Here is a 27,376-nt window from a genome sequence, read left to right as displayed (position 1 = left end):
AACCAAAAGTAGGAGCAGCAATAACATATATGCACAAACAAGGATTTAGATTTGGTGGGTGTAATATATTCATGCAGCCAAACAACACTGGTAACTTTCCCTTTAGGGTTTATGATCCTCTCAGCAATTGGAGAGCAGCTGGTCACCACCATAACAGACATGCCACTTGTGGGCACATCTTGCCTCGGTGGCTAGTTATGTAGCTTGCAGGATCCAGTGCTGGTTAAGGCTGCTAATGACTTTTCTCCTCCAGTAAGCTACACAGCTCTTTCCAGCACTATGACCCTTTAAACTTTTTTCTGTATTATTCAATACTTTTATAGGTAAAAAAGAGGAGTAGCACATGACCAAAGCTCAACTGGTCTGGAGTCACAGGTCTCTGAGAATGAGTTATGGACCACCTGATGCCTATCTGGCCTTACTTCCTATTGGATAGAAGAGACTAGAACTCATTCAGTAGGCTGATAAATCACCAAGCATTATTAAGCATTCATAGAGATGTTTCCTGAGGCCTAGCCTATTTTTAAGTAACAAAAACACTGATATAACTTACCAAGTTCATAGTTCCTGAGAGATTAAGTGGGAAAGAAAAGGGAGTAGAAAGAACAAGAGAAGTAATCTTTTGAGATATAGGACACATTCTATGAATTTGCTACCAGCTTAACTAGCAAGTTGATTGACCCAAACTAGCAAGAGTAACTGAAGCAATTATATTTAGGACCAGAGGGAATTTATTTGTATAATAAGAGATTGATTATCTAACTTGCTAATATAAGAATACACCATTACTTGTGGCTATTTTCAATTATCTTTATTAACAATATTTGTTTCTCAATTAGATCTGGGCTGTGCATGTGTATAAAGAATCTAACTTGTTCAAGGCTCAAAAGGACACACAAAGATATTCAAACACATGGGAAGTGAGGAGCCCTCCATGCTCATAATCAGAGCAAAGGAGAACAGGACAAGAGCCACGGGAGAAAAGAAAGTGCTATAGGAGCTCAAAGTAGGGCCAGGCCAGCCTGGGCTAAGACAATAAAGCTATGTGCAGCAGATCACTGAGCTGGGAAAAAACCAGCACATTTTTATCCATGTTCAGCGAAATTAAGCTCTTCACAATCATTTAAACAATCTCTAACAGTAAGTCACACATAAACATACAAAAGATAAGTTAAAATCCAAAGTCATGAACCTTTTTTTTTTTTGGTAATATTTTATCCAGGTACTTCTGTGAGCCAGGCACGGTAGGTAATACAAAACTTGAGATGTGGTCCCTGTCCATATCTTACAAGGATCAAAGATGACAAGTAAAGGCAAGTGTATGTGCAGCCACCCCTTGTCTTTGGTCAAGATACCTCTAGCACTTCCTCTCCCATGGTGCAATATGCTGTCTGTCATTCCACTGAATTTCGAAGGACATATCCTTTTCCTGAAGACACTCCTTTCTTCAGTGCTTCAGGCCAGTTGTGAGTCTCAAAGTAAGTGGACAAGATATCAAACACTGTTAGAGGGAAAACAGAAGAGACAGTGAGCATAAAGGAAACAGAATGAGCAAATGAGTAATGAGAAAGAGCATGCTGGATGTGGGCCATGTGAGCAGTACCTTGATTAATGGCCAATATTTCTGAATGGTAATTCTTCTCATTCTGGCGCTTCACCATGTATTCCTGTATTGGCAAACGGGCTGTCTGGACACAGTATTCTTGAGCCTTTTTAAATGTCACCTTCTGTAAGTTACAGTTAAATTTCTCATTGTAAAAGTTACACACAAAAACATTCTCACCGTAATATTCATAGCAAATTGTAAGAATTCCCATTTATCACTACTTTCAATTGGTAGAAAGAGGACAATGTTAAAATTTCAAATCTGTATAGCACACACTACTGACACCCTCTGGGCATTACTGCCTCAAAAAAGAGGCTGTTTGCCTGCTGCTGTAGGGTAAGTGGCCATTCTGGCTCTGCAATAAAGTGCTCTTTCCCCTCCCAACTATTTATTGTGAAATATCTCAAACCTACGAAAAGCTTAAAGAACAATACAATTAGTACTCATTTGTGCCAACTATATTTGCCAGGTATGTTGGTTTGATTCTGGTGTTCCCCATAATCTTAGGCATTCTGAATGCTAGTCTCCCCAGCTAATGGCAACTGAAAATTAAGGCCCCCTGGTGGCAGTGTATTGTTGGTGGTGGGCTTATGGGTGTGATGCCCAGCTTCCCCATGCCAGTGTTTGGCATACTCTCCCATTCCTGTTGTCCACCTGATGTTGCTTCCAAGAAACTCATCAAGAATCCTAGAATATTATTTAATACACAATCTATATTAAAGTCTCCAAACTATCCCCAAAATGTCTTTTTTTGTTTTTCAAGGTATGGTCTCACTGTAGTCCAGGCTGACCTAGAATTCACTCTAGTTTCAGGGTAGCTTCGAACTTTTGGCAATTCTTCTACCTCTGCCTCCTGAATGCTGGGATTAAAGGCATGTGCCACCATCCCTGGCTCCCAAAATGTCTTTCTTTCTTTTCTTTCTTTCTTTCTTTTTTTTTTTTGTTTTTTCAAGGTAGGGTCTCACTGTAGCCCAGGCTGACCTGGAATTTACTATGTAGTCTCAGGGTGGTCTCAAACTCAAGGCTATCCTCCTACCTCTGCCTCCCAAATGCTGGGATTAAGGTATGCACCACCACACATGGCCCCAAAATGTCTTTAAATAAAGCTTTCCCCACAGGGGCTGGAGAGAATGGTCAGCAATTAAGGTGCTTGCCTGCAATGCCTAAGGACTCAAGGTCAATTCCCCAGTATCCATGTAAAGCCAGATGCACAAAATGGTGCATACATCTGGAGTCTGAAATGGTTAGAGGACCTGATACACCTGTTCTCTTTCTTTCCTTGCAAATATATATATTAAAGCTTTCCTTCAATTTGTAGTTCAGTCAGGTCCCCTTACTACAGTTGAAGTTTTTCTTTTTCCTTTTTCATTGTTGTTCCTGTTTTGGTTTTTCGAGGTAGGGTCTCACTCTAGCCCAGGCTGACCTGGAACTCATTTTCTATATGTGCAGACTGGCCTCCAACTCATCGTGACCCTCCAATCTCTGCCACCTGAGTGCTGGGATTAAAGGAATGCGCCACCACGCCCAGCCACTCAACGGTCTTTTATTTGTGAGAAGGGGCTTCCCTCACCTGTCCATGCGAGCCTCAAACTTCTGGGCTCAAGTGATCCTCCTACCTTAGCCTCCCAACCAGACAGGACTACAGACACACACACCACAGCACCCAGCTAGGGTTTATTCTCTTTTAATCTGAAAAGGCTCCTTGCATGTTTTACTTCTCATTACATTGGTGTTTTGGGAAATCCAGCCAAGTTGTCTTGCAGAATGACCCCCATTCTGGACTTGTTTCCTCAAGATTCAATTCAGTGAAACATTTTTGAGACAACATCACTATTGGCTATACTAAATTTCATCAAGTTTGGATAATATGGTGACCACTAGATTGCTTCATTGTAATGGTAGAAGGTAGGGGATACTTTATAACCATGTATCTCAAACAGCTAGTTACTCTACAACTTTTCATTTAATAATTGCCCAAATATTAATTATATAATATATATATTAATACTTATTAATATATATATTATATAATTAATATTTTGTCCCTCTATATATAGCTCAGGCTGACCTGGAATTCACTCTGTAGTCTCAGGGTGGCCTTAAAGTCACAGTGATCCTCCTACCTCTGCCTCCTCAGTGCTGAGAGGGGAAAAAAAAAGACTTTCTAATGCTACAATGCATTCCTAATTTATTAACAGACATCCTTCTCCAAGAGATCTTCTTGCCCATCTTAACTTTCAGACTATCATTAGGAAGCTATGGAATACTTTTACAAGTAAGTGCAAGCCGGGCATGGTGGTGCATCCATTTAATCCCAGCACTCCAGTGGCAGAGGTAGGAGGATTACTGTGAGTTCGAGGCTACCCTGAGACTACAGAGTGAATTCCAGGTCAGCCTGGGCTAGAGTGAGATCCTACCTCTAAAAGAATAAAAAATAAAAATTAATAATAATAATAAGTGCAAGGAAGCTCTCTTCTGTGTTGTGTTTCATACACATGTATCTCACACATGAAAATACATAAAATACACTTACACACATGAGGAACATATATGTAAAATAGACCTATAGACTTACTTAAGAGAAGTGAGGGAATTATAACCAATGCATTTTAAAGCAGCAGGCTGTCAACAGTCAGCAGGACACTGGACTAGAAGGAAGGCAGAAAAGAGGGGTGGTTTGGCACAGGCTATGGAATGACCTAAAGTGGAATCAACAGCTGTCAAGTGATCTAGGCTGTTTGGAAGGCCCGGTTTCTAGTTCTTAAGAGTTTGCAAGGCCTGGTTTCTAGTTCTTAAGAGTTTGCCGGGCGTGGTGGCACACGCCTTTAATCCCAGCACTGGGGAGGCAGAGGTAGGAGGACTGCAGTGACTTTAAGGCCATCCTGAGGCTACAGAGTGAATTCCAGGTCAGCCTGGGCTAGAGTGAGATCCTACCCTGAGGGGAAAAAAAAAAGTTCAAGACTATTATGATGCACTTTTACTAAAATCCACTGGGGAAAAGAAAATAGCTGAAACAAATCTCCCAGGAAAGTGTTCTACTGGTGGGCTTAACAGAAGCAGATAAGACAGCAGTATCTGCCAAATATGGGCAACGGGGAAAAATTTGATGAAAGAGTGTGAAACCAACAAATACAGATGATAGATATGCTTGTGTCTCTGAGAAGGCAGCCAGAGCGGGAGGTCAAAGTGGAACATGGCACCAGTCATGTGAGACTGGAAGATGTGGGGCTGGAGAAGATGCTCAGTGGTTAAAGGCACTTGCTTGCAAAGTCTGCCAACCCAGGTTCAATTCCCCAGTACCCATATAAAGTTAGATGCACAAAGTGGCGCATGAACCTGGAGTTTTTTTTTGCAGTGGCAAGAGGTTCTGGTGTGTGCTCTCTCTCTCTCTTGCTTGCAAATAAATAAAAAAAGTAAAAGAAAAAAAAAAGAAAGTGGCAGATGTGGACCCCCAAGAAGCAGAAGCACAGGTGCTCCCCAAGGTCAAAGAGGAAGGGAAGAACAAAGTGGACCTGGGGTCCTCCTCACATGGAAGACACATGGCTGATGAGGCCTGCCAAAATTTTATTTTTATTTTTTGGAAGCACAGTCTCACTCTAGCCCAGGCTGGACCTAGAACTCACTCTTGTGGCCCTGACTGGCCTCAAACTCATAGTGATCCTCTACCTCAGCCTCCCAAATGCTGGGATTGAAGACATGCAACACCATGCCTGGCTTTCTTCCAAGAATTTATTTATTTATTTATTGGTTTTTTGAGGTAGAGTCTCAGGGTAGCCTTGAACTCATAGCAATCCTCCTACCTCTGCCTCCCGAGTGCTGGGATTAAAGGCGTGTACCACCACACCTGGCTGTTTCTTGTTTTTTTGAGGTAGGGTCTCACTGTAATCCAAGCTGACCTGAAACTCACTCTTGTGGCCTAGCCTAGTCTCCAAGTGACAGTGATCCTCCTACTTCTGCCTTCTGAGTGCTGGGATTAAAGGCCTGCAACACCATGGCGAGCTTCTTTCAAGAATTAAAAAAAATATTTTTAGTTATTTACTTGAGAGAGTGAGAATGAGTATGGGCACATCAGGGACTCTTGCCACTGCAAACTAGAGATGCATGTGCCACTTTGTGCACCATGGGTACCGAGCAATCAAACCTGAGTCTGCAGGCTTTGCAAGCAAGTGCCTTTAACTAATGAGCCATCTTTCCATCCCTTTGCCAAGAATTTTTGGCCAGGTGTAGTGGCGCATGCCTCTAATCCCAGCACTTGGGAGACAAAGGTAGAAGAATTGCCAAGAGTTCGAGGCCACCATGGGACTACATAGTGAATCCCAGGTCAGCCTGGGCTACAGTGAGACCCTACCTTGAAAACAAACAAACAACAACAAAAAGCCCCAGAATTTTTAACCTGAGTTCTTCTAGGGGCTGCTTCCAGTAAGAGATTACCACCATGAAGGGTGGGGATCCTCCTCTGAAAAGATCTGCACCTTCATAACCAATACAAGAACCGTGGAGGATCTGCCACCATATTAATCTCTGCCTTTTTCTTTCTTTTTTTTGAGGTAGTGTCTCACTCTAGCCCAGGAATTCACTATGTAGTCTTGGGATGATCTTGAACTAATGGTGATCCTCCTACTTCTGCCTCCCTGACGCTGGGACTAAAGGTGTGTGCCACCACACCTGGCTGCCTTCTTTTTCTTTTTTTTTTTTAATCCCCCTAATACTTTCTATTTATTTATTTATGTATTTATTTATTTATTTAGAGAGAGAGAGAGAGAGAGAATGGGTACGCCAGGAAGTGTCACAGAGAACAAATTGCTAAAAAACAGTTGAGCCAAGATCAGTCATCCTTGCAGAACTGAAGAAAAGAGAAGAAAGAAGCTGAGTGACTGTAATTACCACACTCACCTATTGTGACTTCTGGTTCTGTCATCAGGACTATTGATACTACTGAGAGAAGAGACATCTACAGGTAGGAGGGCTAGCCTATGTCCTTCCTGTTCCCTCTGAGCTACTAAGACTATGGGCAAGAAGACAGGGTAAGTGCTCTAAATGTTCACAGGGCTAAACTGTACACTTACCTTCTGAATGCTTTCATCTACAAGTCCACCGAGGATGTAAATTTTGTTTAGATCAATGTCTTCAAGAGCTAGTTAAAAAAATGAAGGGCATTGAGGTCAAATTAATCTTATAATTTCTAAATCCAAAGAAAGCAAAAGGAAAGAAATACTCACAATGAAAGTCAAAATTAAATGCCTGGAGGGCTGGAGAGATGGGTCAGTGTATGGAAAGACTGATGTCCCAAATTCAATTCCCCAGTATTCACAAAAGAGGTACATGCATCTGGAGTTTGTTTATAATGGCAAGAGGTCCTGGCATGCCCATACTCTCTCTCTCAAACAAATAAACAAATAAATTGTTGTTGTTGTTGATGTTTGAGGTAGGGTCTTGCTCTGGCTGACCTAGAATTCACTCTGTAATCTAAAGGTGGCCTTGAACTCTTAGCAATTCTCCTACCTCTACCTCCAAAGTGCTGAGATTAAAGGTGGGCAACCCATGCTAGGGTCAAATTAAATATTTTTAAAAATTTAATGACTGGAAAAACCATATGGGCTTTCTCAATAAGATTAAAAGTTAATTCTTAAAAATATTAATAAAATAGACAATCTGTTGGTGCATCTAATCAAGAAAAGTAGTGGGGCCAGGAGTGGTGGTGCACACCTTTAATCCTAGAACTCACTGCGGAGGCTGAGGTAGGACTACATAGTGATGTACAAGGTGGCACATGTGTCTGGAGTTTGTTTACAGTGGCTGGAGATCCTGGTGCACCCATTCTCTATCTGTCTTTCTCTTTCTCTCTCTCTCAAATAATTAAATAAAATATTAAAAAAGACAGAGAGAGAGAAGGAACCAGGCATGATGATGCACACCTTTAATCCCAATACGTGGGAGGCAGAAGTAGGAGGATCACTGAGCTCAAGGCCACCCTGAAACTACATAGTGAATTCCAGCTCAACCTGGACTAGAATGAAATTCTACCTTGAAACAAACAAACTACACAAAACAAAATAAACATACACAAAAACAAACAAAACCCAAAAAAGTAGTGGGGCCAGTCATGGTGGCACACACCTTTAATCCCAGTACTTGGGAGGCAGAGGTAGGAGGATCGCCAGGAGTTCGAGTCCACCCTGAGACTACATACTAAATTCCAGGTCAGCTTGGGCTACAGCAAGACCCTACTTTGAAACACCTTAAAAAAAAAAAAAAAAAAAAAAAAAATTAGTGGGGCAAAATCAACGTTCAGAAAAAAAATAAACACTATAGAGAAATGTGAATTATGAGAGTACTATGATCCACACCACCAAGAAATGTGAAAATTTATGTGAAATAAATTATATATATATTATATACATCTATACATACATATAAATACATACATGCGTACATATGTGTGTATGTACATATGAACAATAGAAGCTGACCAGGGAAACTAGGTGCCAGGTACCTTACCAGGTCCAGCTGAGGACACAAATTAGATTTGTGTAGCAGTTGGGACACACACACATGGGACATACACAAGGCAGCAAATGAAGTGTGACTTAGCAAATTCTAACACAGAGAATAATGAAGCAAAGGGCTAAGAAGCAAGTGCTTTGTGAATCCACAGAAAGATCCATACCATGTTCTGAGTCAGGAGTCAGGTACACAAGGGTTTCCAGAGGAAATAAATCGAAGCAGTCTTCTTCTGTCATGTCTAGCTGGCAAATGCAGAGTCTCTCATATAGTTGCGATGGGGTTAAAATGCAGCCCACAGCTTAACACCAGGTACTGAACCACTAATTTCTAGCCAGATGTATCAGGAAGCTGAGTGTCTGACTGCTTCTCAGAAACTGCTTATTTGGGGGACGTGAAAAATAAAAGGGACAAATTCAAATCTACAAAGTGAGTAGAAAAAAATGACCATTGGCTCTCACAGGTGAGAGAGTGACACCAGCAGGGACGACCTTCTGGTGAAGAGAATGACAGGGCTGCATTCTGGAATCACCCCAGAAAAGCAGGAACACAGGAAAGCAAAAGACTGGGGCAAGAGTAATGGCCACACGGCTAGCTGTGCAGTGCCACACAAAACAATTCTCTCAAGAAAGTTCTTTGCCAGGGAAAGCCACAATTACATAGTCCCAGCTACAGAGTGCAAATACAAAAGAGCATCTTAGAAACCAACTTAGATTCTTACTTTTATATTTGTTGTTACATTTATGAAATCCTGAACAGAGTTGAAAAGTCTTGGTACTTCCTACAAGATATCTTAAATCCTTACTACTTCTAAAAGCATGGCTTCTTTTCAAATTCCAAAAATCGTTATCTCCTACTTCTGCACTACTGAGTATCTAGAAAGGAGTCATAGTATTTCTGAAAACATTAATGGGGTATGCAGTTTAGCAAACACTACAGACTGTAAAATAGTGTACCTCAATCCTAAATAATGATTGATATTAGCTTACCAATGAAGGGAAAAATAAGAAAAAAAAATTAATGTATGAACAAATGAAAGGGCCTAAAATTTCCTAGATTTCAATAGTGAAAAGATACAATTTATAAATATACAGTACAGGGCTGGAGAGATGGCTTAGCGGTTAAGCACTTGCCTGTGAAGCCTAAGGACCCTGGTTTGAGGCTCGGTTCCCCAGGTCCCATGTTAGCCAGATGCACAAGGGGGCACACGCATCTGGAGTTCGTTTGCAGTGGCTGGAAGCCCTGGCACGCCCATTCTCTCTCTCTCCCTCTATCTGTCTTTCTCCCTGTGTCTGTCACTCTCAAATAAATAAATAAATAAATGAACAAAAAATAAATATACAGTACAGTTGTCCCTCAGTATCCCTAAGGATTTGTTTCAGAACCACACCTCATGGATAACAAAACACTAAAACATTCAAATCCCTTACGTAAAATGTCATAGTATTTACATTTAAGTTATACATTCTTTCCTGTATAGCTTAAATCATCTCTAGATTTATTTATTTATTTAGAGACAGGTTCTCACTCTATAGGCCATCCTAGCCTGTAACTCGGTATGTAGCCCAGGCTGGCCTTGAACTTGTGGCAATCTTTCGGCCGTAGCCTCTTAGGTACTAAAATTAAAAGCATGAACCATCATATCTAACTATATTGTACTGCTGAGGGAATAATGAGAAGAAAAGCATTTTTATGCATTTAGTACAAATGTAACTTTTTCCCCAAACATTTTCAAAAACTGTGGTTAGTCTGTGGATGTAGAACCCACAGACAGAAAGGGCCAGCTATATATCAAAACATGAAAAAGTTAAAAATATTTTTCTATTATAATACAAGTACCTTTTAGATAGTTTAATATGCAAAATGATTCTTACTAGGTAAGTAGAAAATCCGTCATTCATCCTCAAACATTCTTCATAGAGGGGACTGTCAGTAGCGAACCCAGTGAGGCAGATCCAAAAGGGCCTGACGGCTTTCTTGTTTGAACCATACAACCTTCGGATCTGTCCAGCGAGCCTGCTCAGCTCCTTCAAAGACACAAGATAGTGAGGTTCCCGTGGAAGCACGCCTGCCAGCTCACTACGTAGTCACACTACAGAATGGCATTCGGTCAAATCACTGAATGCTACTCCAGAACATTTCGTACGCTAGGACAGCTCCTTCCCTTCCAGGAAAGAGCACATATAGATGTGGAAAGCTCTGTCACTTCACACCTCAGGCTAACGTTAAGATAATAACACTATCCCAGAAATCCGAGTTAACAGAAAAGAGGTGCCCCCTCCTGCCAACCCTGCTGTTGCATATTTAATGTGAAATATGAAATGGTGCTTTTATCTAAACTTTTACCATCAGATATTTAGTTTTTAAATTATTGGACTAGAGTGAGATTCTACTTTGAAGAAAAAAAAAGTAGGTTACTAAAATTTTTATGCCCTATCAGATATATGTGGCACTTTCATCCTAGCTGCAAGAGATGCACAATGTTGGCTAGTTTTCCTTCCTGGTTCTAGAAGGTTGTTTCATAATTTAGTCTGATTTGTTCTGTACAGAGAGCTTCGGGTTTGATTTAATCTGACATCTCTGTTAATGAGAATTTATTTATTTATTTTCCCCCAAGGTAGAGTTTCACTCTAGCCCAAGCTGACCTGGAATTCACTATGTAGTCTCAGGGTGACCTCAAACTCATAGCGATCCTCCTACCTCTGCCTCCCAAGTGGTGGGATTAAAGGCGTGCGCCACCACCCCCGGCTTTAGGCAAGAATTTCCTGTTCTCCTTTCCTGAGGACTACAGCTAGAGGTTCCACTAAGATCCCCTAGACTGGGCTGGGGAGATGGCTCAGCAGTTAAGGCGCGTCCCTGAAAAGTCTAACAACCAGTTTCAACTTCTCAGTATCCACGTAAAACCAGATGCACAAAGTGGCACATGCATCTGGAGTTCATTTGCAGTAGTTAGAAGCCCTGACACACTCATTTTCTCTCTCTTCCCCCCTCTGATTGAAAATAAATAAAGAAAAATTAAGAGCAAAAAAACCCCCAAAATCCCCAGATCAGCCAGACTTGGTGGTGCACACCTTTACTCCCAGCACTGAGAGGCAAAGGTAGAAGGGTCACTGTGAGTTTGAGGCCAGCCTGGGGCTACAGAGCGAGTCCCAGGTCAGATCTACAACTTTCCTAGCTTCTTTGTGAAGCATGCCAACACCAGCACCTATAATAGGGAAGCTTGAAAACAGTATTTGCTTAAAGTCTGTACACTGTGCTATCAGGCCACAAATTAAGCCCAATATTATGCACAGTTTTGACTTTTAATCAAACTGATAGTACCTCAAATGGCCAAAGTCAAGTTCCCCTCCAACTCTGCCCTTCTAGATGAAAAAAGTTCCCATAGCTGAAAAGCTTTTTCAAGGGAATAGACCCAGTTCCTGAGTATCTGAGTTGTGGGTTTTGGTTCCTTGCAGCCCATGGAATTATCCAAACAAATCAACCACTTCCTCCTGTGGGAACCAGGTAGCACTTCATTCTTGATATTACAAAGCTCACTTGCTCATTCTGTTCTCATGTACAACCCACCCCACGTGGCTTGTGTGGTGTGCTGCATCCTATTCCTTGGCCTATGAACACAGACCAATGGACTGCTATCAGTCTCCTCTGTCCAGGATCAGGGGGCATATGCTCAGCCATTTCCAGAACCCTAGAGTGGAAATCCACCCTTACCAATGAAACGAATGAGAAATGATCAAAATGGGGCTGGGAAGATGGCTCAGTAGTTAAAGGCATTTGTTGGCAATTTGATTCCCCAGTGCCCATGTAAATTGCACATGAGTTTGGAGTTCATTTGTAGTGGCAAGAAGCCCTGGTGTGACCATCACTCAATTTCTCAAGTAAATAAATTTTTTAAAATGACTAGGTCAAAGGGGAAAATGGGGGGGGGAGAATTACCATGGGATTTTTTTTATAATCATGGAAAATGCTAATAAAAATTAAAAAAAGAAAAATTAAATAAATAAAATAAAACAAAGTATTTTTACAATAAAAAAAAAATGACTAGGGCTAGAGTGATTGTTGCAAAGCTTAATGGCCTGTGTTCAATTCCCCAGTATCCACATAAAGCAGGTGCACAAAGTGGTGTAGGCATTTGGAGCTCATCTGCAGTGGCTACCCTGGTGCACCCATTCTCTCTCCCTCCGTCTGTCTGTCTTTCTCTGTGCTTGCAAATAAACAAATAGCAAAAAGTGACTAAAACACACACCCTGCAAAATACCTTTCCCAACATCCCCACAAAATGTGAAAAGGCAAGTATTTCTATTCCCAGCAGAAGGGCAACGATCTAGTATCTGGAGAACACTACCTAAAAGATTGCACACACATATACACCCTGGGGACATTACGGCCAGAAAGACAAAAGTGGTGGATTCAAAACAGAAGGACGCTTCTTCTCTTCCAGATCCTTCCCAACAGCCACCCAGGACCTTACTATCCCACAGCAGAAAAGCAGACACTTGCTAAGAGTACTATGGAAACACAGGAGCTGCCTGCCCTGCCGTTCTCCTCTTGAAGAAGATGCTCTCCTGCACTGCCCTCCTGGCCCCCCCGCGGGAATTCTGACAATGGCAGAGATTCTACCTTCCCTGACATGTGGTGCGTCATACTCAAGTCGATGCACAATCTTGGTCCTGAGCGTTTGGCCTCCACAAGTTTCTCTTTGGTTAAGGCTTTCAAAAATCGCTTGCTGTGCTGGGAGCAGGTGCCTATGGCAGAAATATCAGAAAAGAGTAAGAGTGAGAAAATGGAGGAATACTGTTCTATAAGAAACAAATCTCTCTTTTATCGTTGGTGAGTGCAGGATCTGGTTGGTACACAGGGTGTGTTAAATCCAATGTCGGTTTGCTCTTTCAGGAACTGAATTATTTTAGTCATGTTACTTAATTTGAGCCTTTGTTCCTTTTATAAAATGGGGATTATAAAAGTACCCAGCCCATATGATTTGTGTGCAATTCTTTTTTTTTTTTTAAATATTTTTTGTTCATTATTTATTTATTTATTTGAGAGTGACAGACACAGAGAGAAAGACAGATAGAGGGAGAGAGAGAATGGGCGAGCCAGGGCTTCCAGCCACTGCAAACGAACACCAGACGCGTGCGCCCCTTGTACATCTGGCTAACGTGGGACCTGGGGAACCGAGCCTCGAACCGGGGTCCTTAGGCTTCACGGGCAAGCGCTTAACCACTAAGCCATCTCTCCAGCCCTGTGTGCAATTCTTAAAACAAGCATATAATGTGAACTGTTGCTCATACCCTTCCTTCAGCTTCTGAACTTATAAACGCACATGCCCACAGACAGCTTACATTATTTTATGTGCTTTGATACTTTGATTCCCAATAAAACTGACTAAGTTTTCCTCTCTCAGCAACAGACACCAGGTTATGGAAAAAGAAGTATGATGTTTTCATCAGCACTCTCACTTAGTATTACCTGGATTTCCTGCACGATTAGCTTTTCTTCTTTCTTTTTCTTGCTTTCTTTTGCTCTTCTTTGCTGCAACTATCTTTTCCCAGTGTCTCTGTTTTCTCTGGACATTTTTCTTTTGTTATCCAGAAAACAAAATGGTTTGAGAACTTCATAAGCACCAAAAAGGAAATGAATATTATAGTTACTTTTTTCATTTACATATAAAGTTAGAAAGGAAAAAAAAAAAGAATTTTGCCTTAAAAACAAACCTACTGGCTTGTCTATTTTTCAACCATTAGTTGTTTTTTTTTTTCTTTTGCTGTTGTTATTACTCCAGACACATGTGCCCCCTCATGCATCTGGCTTATGTGAGTCCTGGGGTGTCGAACCTGAGTCCTTTGGCTTTGCAGGCAAGCGTCTTAACTGCTAAGTCATTTCTGCAGCCCTACTTTCTGTTTTTTAGGTAAACTCTCATTCTAGCCTATGCTGGCCAGAAACTCACTTTGTAACCCATACTGGCCTCAAACTCACAGTAATCCTCCTACCTCAGCCTAATGAGTGATGGGATTAAAGGTGTGAGTTACCACAGTCAGCTTCATTATAAACTTTTTTTTTTTTTGGGGGGGGGGTTTCAAGGTAGGGTTTCACTTTAGTCCAGGCTAACCTGGAATTCACTATGTAGTCTCAGGATGGCCTTGAACTCAATGGTGATTCTCCTACCTCTGCCTCTACCACACCCAGCCATTATGTTTTTTGTTGCAGTTGTCGTCGTTTTGTTTTCACTGGTGCATATTAATTGTACACGCAACTGGGTTCTCCATCATCATCATCATAATTATTTGCACCTAGGTCCTTGAACATGCAAGACAAGAGCTCCATCACTGAGCAACATTCCTCTGAGTCATGTTTAGAGAAAACAAAGCCTTCCCCTCAAAAAATATGTGACTTGCTCAAGATTATAGAAAATTCATTTGGGACAGAGCCCAAAGCAGAAATTAGATTCCCCAATCCTTGAGAGGCATACCAGAAATTCCTTTTGGGGTGCTATAGAGATGGCTTAGCAGTTAAGGTGCTTGCCTCCAAAATCTTAAGAACCCAGGTTTGATTCCCCAGTACACACGTAAGCCAGATGCACAAGGGAGCACATGCATCTGGAGTTCATTTGCAGTGGCTGGAGGTGTTGGTGTGCTCATTCTTTCTATCTGCCTCTCTCTCTCTCTCAGATAAATAAATAAAACAACAACAACAACAAAATTTAAACCTATTTATTTATTTATTTGAGAGGCAGATAGAGTATGGGTACACCATGGCCTCTAGCCACTACAATCAAACTCCAGATGCATGAGCCATCTTGTACATCTGGCTTTTACATGGGTACTGGAGAATCGAACCTGGGCCCTTTAGGTTTTGCAGGCAAGTGCCTTAACCACTAAGCCATTTCTCCAGCCCTATAACAAATTTTCGAAAAGAAATTCCTTTGGCCTTTACATTTCCTATGAATCAAACAAAATTGAAACTTGAAAAAAAATAGTCAGCAGAAGAGTAGTTCACCACTTAGCATACACAACCTTCATTCCCAGGATCTTTTGATTTCTATCACCTACACTTAGAACAGGGGTCTCTGAGGCTCTCCCCAGCACACCCACCGAGCTCCATGTTGCACTGCTTGAGGCCTGGGCCCTCTGCTCTTGGTGCTCCCACTCCACTTCGATCTGCAGAAGCTGGAAGCTTTCAGAGAGTCCGTCTTCGCCTCTGTCCTCTTGTGTGCCTTCTTGTCCAGACAGTCCTGGAGACGCTGTTCTTTGAACACTCCCTTCCAACGTCCAATCCATGTGCTTAGTATCTGTCCTTTCTATCAAATTGGGAAAAGGTAAGTGAAATAGTCCATTATTTCATTCACATGGCCAATTCCCTACATCAGAAAACAACAGTGCTATTGTATTAGTGATGAAGTAGGAGGGTGTAAAATACTGACTCGGATTTATGTGGGTTTTTTGTTTTGTTTGGTTTTGTTTTTCGAGGTAGGCCTCACTCTATCTCAGGCTGACCTGGAATGCACTATGTAGTCTCAGGGTGGACTCGAACTCACGGCAATCCTCCTACCTCTGCCTCCCAAGGGCTGGGACTAAAGGTGTGCGTCACCATGCCCAGCTGGATTTACTTGTCTTTAAGAGAAATAAGTCAGCTTTAAACTTCTAACTGTAACAACCATCACAGTTCTAGAATAACAATGTCTACTATTTCTACAACAAATCCAGCTGGCATAGTACAGTAAAGACCCTCATACCATGTCCACACTCACTATGTAAGTTCACTGTTTCATCTTACTTTCCGTTTTACTTTTAGTCAAAATAAGGAGTGTATCTGTCATTCCTAACTAGTCAGATTCCTGAAGACTTGGGTATGAAATACTGCCTATCAATTTGCTTTTCAAATTTATATTTTGGGGCTATGGAGATGGTGCAGGGGTTAAATGTGCTTGTTTGCAAAGCCTGTGGCCCTGCGTTTGATTTCCCAGTACCCACAGAAAGCCAGACACACAGAATAGAACATGCAGTGATGAGAGGCTCTGGCACATGCTCAAATTTATTTTTCAAAAGCAGTATAAGTTTTAACTTTATTACATAGGAATGGCAACCTTAATTTCATAAGGATGGTTGATTCAGTATGATATAAAATGCAGATATGGCCCAGAAAAAGATAGGTAACAACATTAAAGCATAATTCCTTAAGAATAAGAAGGAAGCCTGGCATGGTGGTGCACACCTTTAATACCTGGAGAGGCACAGGCAGGAGGAGGATCTCCGTGAACTTGAGGGCACCCTGAGACTACATGGTGTCCAGGTCAGCCTGGGCTAGAATGAGATCCTACCTCGAAGAACTAAAAAAAAAAAAAAAAGAAAGAATAAGAAGGAAAAAAAGTAAAATTTAAGATGCTTTTTCTTTTCAGAAAGTTTTCTGTAAAACGCTTGATCCCAAGACTAATCATTTAAACATGCAACTCAAAATATACTGGCCATATTTCTTGGTATCAAAAAAGTGAGGTGGGGCCAGGTGTGGTGGCGCATGCCTTTAATACCAGCACTCGGGAGGCAGAGGTAGGGGGATCGTCGTGAGTTCAAGGCCACCCTGACACTACAGAGTTAATTCCAGGTCAGCCTGGACCAGAGTGAGACCTACCTCAAAAAACAAAAAACAAAACAAAACAAAAAATAAAAAAATAAAAAAAAAAGTGAGGTAGGGAAACCTCACTTTTACAGAATAAAACCACTCTTCATCCCATCTTGACCCAAGTTCTAGTTCTCCATGAGCAGATTCCTCTTAAAGCTGTATTAGAAAACATCATTTTCATCTATTAGCTGGGATTCTTATTCCACACCAGGTAGGAAGTCACTTCTGGATATCAGGATGGGAGCAGGAACCAGACCCAGAGCCAGAGCCAGAACCTGAGCCGGAACCAGACCCAGAGCCAGAGCCAGAATCTGAGCCGGAACCAGAACCAGAGCCGGAACCAGAACCGGAGCCAGAACCAGAACCAGATGCAGAAACAGAACCAGAACTGGAGCCAGGGCCAGAGCCAGAGATGGCTACAGCATAGTTCTCAGTAATAGGGAAGGCATCTTTCAAGTTTTCAGATGTTGTCATTCTGAAAAAAAAAAAAACAACGAATCTGTCATTGCAGGCAGGATGCTGTTGGATTCAAGGGGTGTCACATGGAACAGCAGTCCTTTTCATCCTGGGAGCTTACAGAAGGGCAACCTGTAGGTGTGGAGGTGTGTGCCCTCCTCTCCCCACTCCTTTCCTCAGAACTCCCAGCCAGGCTCCGCCCACCCCATCATGTGACCTCTCCAGCAACTTACTTTCCAATCAGTCCTTTAGAAAATATTACATACCTACAACATAGGAAGTCCTGAGGCCGTCAAAAACTTACAGTAGCAAGAATTCTTCTAGGTCTTTGGTGAGGTATCAGATTCCTCTTTTCAAACTATATGTCCACAGTACACCTTGACTGTGTATCACCACAGCAGAATGTCACATCAGTCACCACTAAGAATGTTTACTATCACTACAAAGTGCTGAGACCTTTCACACATGACATCGTAATTGCAGAGTTCAAACTCCAAGAACGGAAATGCTTTTTCCACTCATGACCCCTTTTCACCCCCAAAATTTTATAAAAACCTCAGGAATATAGGAATATAGAATAGATGCACAAATCAAACATTTACTGATAATTAATTATAAAAAACTTATCTTGATACAATTTTTGGTCTACATATAATTTTACCATTTACTAAAGATGAAAGAAAATTTTCATACTAATGAGAAGTACACCACTATGTTGACTAATTAAGTCCTTTTTTTTTTTTTCAAAGTAGGGTCTCACTCTGGTCCAGGCTGAGCTGGAATTCACTATGTAGTCTCAGGGTGGCCTCAAACTCATGGCGATCCTCCTACCTCTGCCTCCCGAGTGCTGGTATTGAAGGTGTGTGCCACCATGCCCAGTTATAATATGTATTCTTTTTTGGTTTGTTTTTGCTTCTCGAGGTAGAGTCTCATTCTAGCCCTGGCTGACCTGGAATTCACTATGTAGTCTCAGGGTGGCCTCAAACTCACAGTAATCTTATCTCTGCCTCCCGAGTGCTGGGACTAAAGGCGTGTGCCACCACCCCTGGCCCTGCTATGTATTCTTACCTATCATAGTATACTCCAAGTGTATTATTTCATGTTGAAATTAAGAGCCACACATTAGCTGGGCATGGTGGCACACCTTAGGGGCCAGAGAGGTGTCTCAGTGACTGGGGCGTTGGCCTGTAGTGCCTACTACCAACCCAAGTTCGATTCCTCCGCACCCACATAAACCAAGATGCACCAAGTGGTGCATGTGTCTGCAGTTCATTTGCTGTGGTTAGAAGCCCTGGCACCTCCACTCTCTCTTTGTCTTCTGGGTATGGTGGTGACTGCCTTTAATCCCAGCACTGGGAAAGCTGAGGTATGAGGATCACTGCAGTTAGAGGCCAACCTGAAACTACATAGTGAATTCCAGGTCAGCCTGAGCTAGAGCGAGACCCTACTTCAAAAACGGAGGGGGGGGGGGATAGATGAGCGTGGTAGCACACATCTTTAATCCCAGCACTCGGGAGGCAGTGGTAGGAGGATCGCCATAAGTTTGAGGCTATTCTGAAACTACATAGCAAATTCCAGGTCAGCCTGGGCTACAGTGAGATCCTATCTTGAAAAAAAGGCTGGAAAGATTGCTCAGTGGTTAAGGCACTTGCCCGAAAGCCTAATGACATGGGTTTGATTTCTCAGTGCCCACATATAGCCAGATGCAGAGTGGCACATGCATCTGGAGTTTGTTGGCAAAGGCTGGAAGCCCTGATGTATCCATTCTCTCTCTCTCTCTCCCCTTGAAAATAAATTTTAAAAAAGAACCTTAAAGGGCTGGAGAGATGGTTCAATTTCCCAGTACCCACATAAAGCCAGATACATAACATAGTACATGTGTCTGGAGTTGGTCTGTAGCAGCAAAAGGCCCTGGCACTCCCATTCTCTCTCAAACAAATAAATAAAACTTTAAAAAAAGAACCTCAGATTAGTATGTTTCTATTCATTCGTTTCTTCCATTTTGTTATAAATTTTATTTCTATGTTGTTATAAGCCCTATAAATACATAATTATCTTTGCTTGAATAGTTTAATCAAACATTCATTTTCTAATGAAGGAACAAGAAAAAGTCATGCATGGGCTAGTTAAAGGTGTTTGTTTACAAAGCCTGCTGGCCCAGGCTAAATTCCCCAGTACCTATGTATGGCCTGATACAGCAAATGGCATATGAGTCTGGAGTTCATTTGTAATAGCAAGTGGACTCGGCTCTCGCTCGCTCTCTTTTCGAGGCAGGGTCTTAGCTCAGGCTGACCTGGAATTCACTGTGTATTCTCAGGATGGCCTCAAACTCAGCGATTCTCCTACCTCTGCCTCCCAAGCGCTGGGATTGAAGGTGTGTGCCACCATGCCCCACAACAAATATTTTAAAAAATTTGTTAAAAAAGGATAATACAAAAAAGCACTTCTGGGAATCTTGGTTTTCATGTTCACAATGTGTGATATTCAATAAACCTTGATCCCTCTCCAAGTGAAAAAAAAGCACTTCCTTTATCATTTTTTGCCAGGTATGATGAATTCTCTCAATATTTTTAGTGAACAATGAATTAATTTCCTTTCATTTCCAAAGGATTTTTTGGAGACAAGGCCTCACTTTAGCTCCAGGATGGCCTCAAAACTCATGGCAGTCCTCCTACGTACTTTAACTGCTGAACCATCTTTCCAACCTCTGGATATTTTAATAATTAGTAAGCTGAAGGGTTCTTTAACATTAAAGATGTTATCATAGTTTCTTCTGACTCAGTTTCTGTTGAGAAAACAATAGTCATCGTTTTTGTTCCCTTGTGTTTATCTTTCCTTATGTGACCGATTTTCGGATTGTTTTTTAAAAAAATTATTTACTTATTTTCTTATTTAGAGAGAAAGAGAGAGAGAGAGAAAGAGGCAGAGAGAAAGAGAATAGGCACACCAGGGCCTTCAGCCACTGTGAAGGAAGCACTCCAAATGCAAGCGTCACTGTGCATCTGGCTTAGGTGGGACCTGGAGATTTGAACATGAGTTCTTAGGCTTCGCAGGCAAGTGAAGGACTCAAGAACCAAAGGGACACCATGACTGGCTTCAGAGTCACCAGTAGGCCTAAGTTTCTGTTTCCCAGCAAGGTTTAAGTGACAGTTTAACAGTTGCTGAAAAAAAAAACCTGCTTATGCCATACATTCCTATGATTATAAGATAAGTTGCTTAAAGTGTTGCTTAAGTTCCTCAAACACACATAGCCAATCACAATAAAGGTTACCTAATCTGCTTGGAATTCCCCTAGCCCCCTGCCCACCAGTTTTGCCCACCAGTATCCTAAGCCTATCAGAAAAATACAAGTGCAGTTACTGCTTAAATCAACCAATTATGTAACCATTCCCCTACTTGTCCCTACTTCTTTGTTCAAATTCCTATAAAAAACCTGTCCCTGCTGCTCAGGACTCTTGTAAGGATCCACTGCATTGGTGAAGTCAAGAGTCTGAGCTTAAGCCCGAAATAAAGCTCCTTGCCCTTGCATACGTGTTTGGTTCTCCTTGGTGGTCACAGGGGCCCCGAGAACTGGGCATAACACAGGCACTTTAACAGCTAAGCCTGAACCTTTAAACCAAGTGTGGTGGGGACTCACAACTGTAATTCCAGCACCCTGGAGACGGAGGCAAGAAGACCACTATGAGATTGAGGCTGCATAGTGAGTTCTAGGCCAGCCCCAAGATAAGACAGGGAAATCCTGTCTCAAAAAAAAAAAAAAAAAAAATTAGCCGGGCGTGGTGGCGCGCGTCTTTAATCCCAGCACTTGGGAGGCAGAGGTAGGAGGATCGCCATGAGTTCAAGACCACCCTGAGACTACAGAGTTAATTCCAGGTCAGCCTGGACCAGAGTGAGACCCTACCTCAAAAAAAAACAAAAACAAAAAAAATTTTTTTTTTTTTAAGCCGGGCATGGTGCATGCCTTTAACCCCAGCAGTCGAGTGGCAGAGGTAGGAGGATCCCTTACCTTTTGATAATCCTTCCATCAGCGGTCCATTTGCTTCTCGGCCTTCCCCACACATACCGACGCTATCCCATCTCAGGCCCTTGGCACTTGTTCTCTCCGCCGCCAATGCTCTTTCCGTTGGCGGAAGAATCGTCACCAGTTCACGAAGATTTTCACCATCTACCCTGATGAACTGATTTTTCTCCTTCTTCTCTCTTTCTAATCCTCCCCCATCCTTACAACGCAAGCAAGTGTTCACTCTGCCCGCAGACCCTCCACGAGTACTTGGACCTGACCACGCCCGCATCCTCACCTCCGGGACCGGCGAAGACCACAAACAGAAAGGAGCCCAGCTCCCGCCTGGAGCAGCTCCCCGCCGGCCGCGGGGCGCCTCCCGTCATCCCAGCACCGCAAACCCCGACGCGCCGGGCTCGCTCCCGGGCCCGCGCCTCCGCACGAGAACCCGGGCGGGCGGCAAGACCCGGAAGCCCCAAGTCGGCGGCGGGCCGCGGACACACAGACATGACCAGGCCTTCTGGCACTCGGGGAGTCGGTCCCGACAGCCCCTAGCGCGCCCCCCAAGATTAACCCGGGACGTACCTGATCTTTAATACCCCGCGCAGCGGAATCGGCAAACGTCTGAGGCCCGTACTGGTACCACTTCCGGTTCCTGACCAACTCGGGTGGCATCCTGGGAGTTGTAGTTCTCACGCCGGCAGCATGGTAGGCAGTGCCAGATCCTGGAATCAACCTCAAAGTCTCCGCCTTGCGTGCCAGATGGAGGGTTGCGGTGCTTCGACGAGTTCCAGTTTCCCCGTCGGATGATTACAATCCTAGTCTTCTGCCTACAGTGCTCAAGCAGGTGACCAGAAGCTTTTATTTCTATGCGGTCAAGGCTGGCCTTGAATTCATGATGATCCTAATACTTCAGCCTCCCGAATGTGTCAGCACCCCCAGCAAAACCATTTTTTTCTATTTTTAAAATATATTTTATTTATTTATTAGAGAGAGAGAGAGAGAGAGAGAACGGGGGCACCAGGGCCTCTAGCCACTGCAAATGATGCTTGTGCCATCTTTCACATCTGCTTTATGTGGGTACTAGGAAATTGAACCTTGGTCCTTTGGCTTTGCCAGCAAGTGCCTGAACCACTAACCCCCAAAACGAAGTTCTCTCAACCTTAGGTTCTTTTCTTCACCCGGGTTTCCCACAACCAGCAGAGCCTATGCGCTGACACAGACCTTACCTCTGCCTCCTGGCCCTCCAGGCTCAAAATGGAGATGGCCTTTGGCAGGCAAGGAGTGTAGCTTCTGGTCACTCTTTCTCTTCCAGCTCGTATATCATTCACTCATATATAAACTCCAAACTGAGACTCAGAGACACAAAATGACTTGTCCTGGGCTCTGTTACTCTTCCTTTACTCTTGCAGCATAAAGGGTCTCATTTTTTCAGAGGCCATACCATGCCTGTGCCTTAAACTTCTCTATCTCAAGAACCCAAAGACGGGGTCTCATGTGGTCCATGCTGGCCTCAAACTTGCTGTGTACCCAGGGATGTCTTTAAGCTTCTTCTGATCCACTTGTCTCCACCTCCCATGTGCTGGGATGACAGGCATGTGCCACCATGTTCAGTTTAATGCGAGGCTGGGGATCAATCTTAACCAAGGCACTCTACTAACTTAGGTATATTCTGTCAACCCCATCCCCAGACTTTCCTTTGTACAACATCTTTTAATTTATTCTGATTTGAAACAGGGTCTCACTGTGTAGCCCAGGCTGACCTCAAACTTGTGGTCCTTTTGCCTCAGCCTCACAAGTGCTAGATTACTATTGTGTATCACCATGCCCAGCATGTTCATCTGATTTTTTTTTTCTAGGTAGGGTTTCATGCTGGCCCAGGCTGACCAGGCATGTATTCTGTAGGGTCCCAGGCTGGCCTCAAACTCATGCACGGAAATCCCCTTGCTTCTGCTGGGATTAAAGGCACGCACCACCACACCCTCATCTGATTTTCAATTGCTAACTTAACACATCACATCCTTTTCTCCCATTCAGCTTTTCTTTTTTTAAAATTTTAAAAATTAATTTGAGAGTGACAGAGAGAGAAAGACGCAGATAGAGAGAATGGGCGCGCCAGGGCCTCCAGCCACTGAAAACCAACTCCAGACGCATGCGCCCCCTTGTGCATCTGGCTAACATGGGTCCTGGGGAATCAAGTGTCAAACCGGGGTCCTTAGGCTTCATAGGCAAGCGCTTAACTGCTAAGCCATCTCTCCAGCTCGTCATTCAGCTTTACTAAAACCCAGCTCTATCAGCTCTCTTCTGCATACAGCTTCCCCACTGCCTGCTGAAATGCCAGCTTACAAAATGGGTCAAATAGATGTCACTGATCCTTTCAGGGTTGAGCAGTCTCTGCACCTCACACTGACATACTGACCACCCCTCCATCCTCATGTTCACATCCCTTCACCTCTGAATGAGCTCATGACTACTCTTCTATGGAGAGAAAATGTCTCTGGCTTGTCTAGTTGCTTCCCCAACTGCCAGTACTTCGATTGGTCCAATGTTATGGGTCTTCCTACTCCAGATGCCTCAGTGGTTTCCTGTTGTACTTGGACATAAAATCCACTCCCATCCCAAGTCCTGCCTGCTCCTCCTACCTCATCTACCTAAGGTCACATCAGGTAAGGCTGGCTCATCTTGTCTGTCTTAACATCTTTTATTAAGTTATTTATTTATTATTTATTTGTGGGTGTCACTGCAGACAAACATGAAGTGCTTATGCCTCTTTTTGCATCAGGCTTATGTGGGTGGCTTGGGAATTGAACGTTGGCTGGTAAGCTCTGCAAGTAAGCGTCTGTAACCACTGAGCCGTTTTCCCAGCTTCTTAACATCTTCTTGCTTCTTTGTTTTTTTTGTTAATTCACTTCTAGGTCACCAACGTATTTTTTTTTCTGTCTTTCCAGCTAATTGTCAGTTCCTTGAGGAGACTGGGCTCACTGTGTTTGTGATTGTATTCAATTGTCACTACAAAATAGAGATTTGTTGATAGTTTTTAAATATATTTTTATTTTTATTTATTTACTACAGTGAGAGAGAGAGAGAAAGGGAGGGAGGGAGGGAGAGGAGAATGGGCATGCCAGGGCTTCTAGCCACTGCAAACAAACTCCAGATGCATGTGCCACTATGAGCATCTGGCTTATGTGGGATCTGGATACTCGAACCTGGGTCCTTAGGTTTCACAGGCATGTGTCTTAGCTGCTAAGCCATCTCTCCAGCCCTGTTGATAGTTTTTTTTTTTAATATCTAATTTATTGATTTGTAAGCAGACACAGAGGGGAGAGAAGAAAGAGAGAGAGAGAGAGACAGACAGATAGACAGAGAGAATGGGTGTACCAGGGCATATAGCCATTGCAAAAGAACTCCAGATGCATGTGTCACTTTGTACATTTGGCTTTATGTAGGTACTGGGGAATCGAACCTGGGTGGTTAGGCCCCACAGGCAAGTGCCTTAACCACTAAGCCACCTCTTCAGTCCCAGAATGTTTTTTTTTCCTCTGTTACTATCTAAATCCTAACTACCAAATCTAAAGCCTGACACATGGTAGATAATAAATACTTCTTTTTTTTTTCATTTTTTAAAAAATTTATTTATTTGAGAGCAACAGACACAGAGAGAAAGACAGATAGAGGGAGAGAGAGAATGGGCGCGCCAGGGCTTCCAGCCTCTGCAAACGAACTCCAGACGCGTGCGCCCCCTTGTGCATCTGGCTAACATGGGACCTGGGGAACCGAGCCTCGAACCGGGGTCCATAGGCTTCACAGGCGAGTGCTTTACCGCTAAGCCATCTCTCCAGCCCAATAAATACTTCTTGACGTCTAAGTTTGATAGTACTGCCTCTTATAAGAAACCTTCCTTGATTACTACTTCTCACCCTACTTCTTATATGTCTTATAACACCTTCTTAGTGGTCCAGATTCATCTGGCCTCCATCAAGAACTCTTGAAATAAGATTCTCTCCCAACTATTTACATTCATAATCCTTACCCTGCCTGTCTCATGTAGGGCGCTGTATATCTCAAAGGAAGTGCCAGGTAGGGTGACTTCCCCTGCACTTCAGCTTCTCGACAACCAGGGACTTACTCTTCCTTGTGGAAGCTAGAGAAAAAGACTAGCACTAGCTGGACATGGTGGCACTCACCTTTAATCCCAGCTCTCGGGAGGCAGAGGTAGGAGGATCGCCGTGAGTTCGAGGCCACCCTGAGAGTACATAGTGACTTCCAGGTCATCCTGAGCTACAGTGAGACCCTAACTCAAAAAACAAAAACAAACAAACAAAAAACCAAAACAACAACAACAAAAGACTAGCACTATTCTGTGGCAACCCAAGAAAGGGAATGGGCTTGAGGAGGGGGAGAACAAGGAAGAAGGAATCCAGTGTTTGTTGAATGACTGAGCTGGAAGCTTCAGTCATCCTGCCTTCATGACAATTTATTTCTTACAAAACTGCCAAATATTTATCTATCATATATATGACAATTCCTAGGATGCTGGTCATATTAAGAAAATATCCAGGGGCTGGAGAGATGGCTAAGCAGTTAAGGCACTTGCCTGCAAAGCCTAATGACCTGGGTTCAATTCCCCGGTACCCAAGTAAAGCCAGATGCACAAAGTGACACATGCATCTGGAATTTGTTTGCAGCAGCTGGTGGCCCTGATGTGCCCATTCTCTCTCCCTCTGTTTGTCTCTCTTCTCTCTCTGCATATAAAAATTAAGTAAGCAAACAAAATTAGAAAAGGAGAAAGTATTCAAACTATCTAAATAAAGCACTGGTCACACTGTAGGCATTCATTAAAGGGAGATGAGTATTATTTCATTTTGTCAGATGAGAAAACTGAGGCTCAGGCTACTACCAGGATTCCAGCCCTGACTTAGTGAAGTCCTGCCCTCCTTCTTTCAGCTGGTAAACAGGTAGGCTGTGTTCATATGAATCAGTTATTTAGCTTCTCCCAGTTTTCTGCTGACAAAAGTTCCAAGTCCCATTTAGCCTCATCTAATTTTTATTTTATGCACTATTGTTGCTGTTTTTCATCATCATGAAACTACTTCAAATCCGCACTCAAGAACCTTACTTAGGGGGCCCAGCACCTGGCAGATAACTAACAGGTGGCTGTCTTTGGAGATGCAGATACAAACGTAAACAGGAAGAAGAGGTTGCAGCTAGCTGAAGGGGAGCAGAAGGGGGAACCGTGGGGGAGCCCCTTATTTAAAGTGTATTCAAAGCACTCTCTAAGGGCTGGAGAGATGGCTTAGCGGTTAAGGCACTTGCCTGCAAGGCCAGAGGAGCCAGGTTCAATTCCCTAGTACCCATGCAAAGCCATATGCACAAGGTGGCACATGTGTCTGGAGTTCATTTGCAGTGGCTATAGTCCCTGGCATGCCCATTCTGTTTTACTCTCTCTCTCTTTCTCTCTCTCTCTTTGCCTCTTTCTCAAGTAAATACATAAAAAAATAAAAATAAAGCTCTCTGTGAAAAGACACACCCTTCTAAGAAAGGAAACCTCTTCTTGACACAGTAGTAATTACTAGTTGACAAGTAACTGGTAGTGGGTTATAGAGGATATCTGTTCTCTGCCCAAGTACAGCTTCTGTTCTGTCTGGAGAGAGCTCAGGATGTGACTAACCTTGATCTTGATTTTTAAAAATGTTAAAAATATTTTTATTTATTTATGTGCAAGGGGAAGAGAGAGAGAGAGAGAGAGAGAGAGAGAATGGGTGCCCCAGAGCCTCCAGCTGTTGAGAATGAACTCCAGCTGCATGCTCTACTTTGTGCATCTGGCTTTGCATGGGTACTGGGCACCCTGGTTATTAGGCTTTGCAGGTGAGTGCTTTAACCACTGAGCCATCTCTCCAGGCCTTGATCTTGATCTTTTTTTTTTCAAGGTGCTTTATGTATTTTATTTTATAAAATCCACCAATTACCTTGCAACACAGGCATTATTAAGTTTTGATCTTGATCTTGATGGGCAAAGAGAAGAACTAGGAGACCTTGCAGGAGGAGGGGAACACTGACCTTACAACTGGTCAGGGAGAACAGAGGGACAAAGGGACCCTTTTTTATTTTATTTTTTATTTATTTATTTACTTGAGAGCGACAGGCACAGAGAGAAAGACAGATAGAGGAAGAGAGAGAGAATGGGCGCGCCAGGGCTT

General features: G+C 43.0%; 1 protein-coding gene across 4 annotated transcripts; it reads right to left on the bottom strand.

Moving 5' to 3' along the window:
* Positions 1 to 796: 796 nt before the first annotated feature.
* Trmt10b (tRNA methyltransferase 10B) lies at positions 797 to 21,878 on the bottom strand. 4 transcript variants are annotated; one of them, XM_045141784.1, is made up of 9 exons: positions 21,765 to 21,878; positions 15,199 to 15,404; positions 13,577 to 13,685; positions 12,728 to 12,852; positions 9,982 to 10,134; positions 8,274 to 8,352; positions 6,673 to 6,740; positions 1,604 to 1,727; positions 797 to 1,501 (listed from the first exon to the last, which is right to left on the bottom strand). In XM_045141784.1, exons 2-9 carry the CDS (start codon positions 15,382 to 15,384, stop codon positions 1,395 to 1,397), a joined length of 951 nt encoding a protein of 316 aa, XP_044997719.1. In that variant the 5' UTR covers positions 15,385 to 15,404; positions 21,765 to 21,878; the 3' UTR covers positions 797 to 1,394. The 4 variants fall into 4 exon arrangements, with proteins under 4 accessions (XP_044997719.1, XP_044997718.1, XP_044997720.1 ...); XM_045141783.1 differs by lacking the exon at positions 21,765 to 21,878 and adding an exon at positions 21,186 to 21,478; XM_045141785.1 differs by lacking the exon at positions 21,765 to 21,878 and adding an exon at positions 16,328 to 16,383.
* Between the last annotated feature and the right edge of the window lie 5,498 nt (positions 21,879 to 27,376).

Source organism: Jaculus jaculus, chromosome 1 (assembly GCF_020740685.1).
Source record: "Jaculus jaculus isolate mJacJac1 chromosome 1, mJacJac1.mat.Y.cur, whole genome shotgun sequence".
Taxonomy (NCBI): domain Eukaryota; kingdom Metazoa; phylum Chordata; class Mammalia; order Rodentia; family Dipodidae; genus Jaculus; species Jaculus jaculus.
This window is presented reverse-complemented; position numbering and strand designations above follow the sequence as displayed.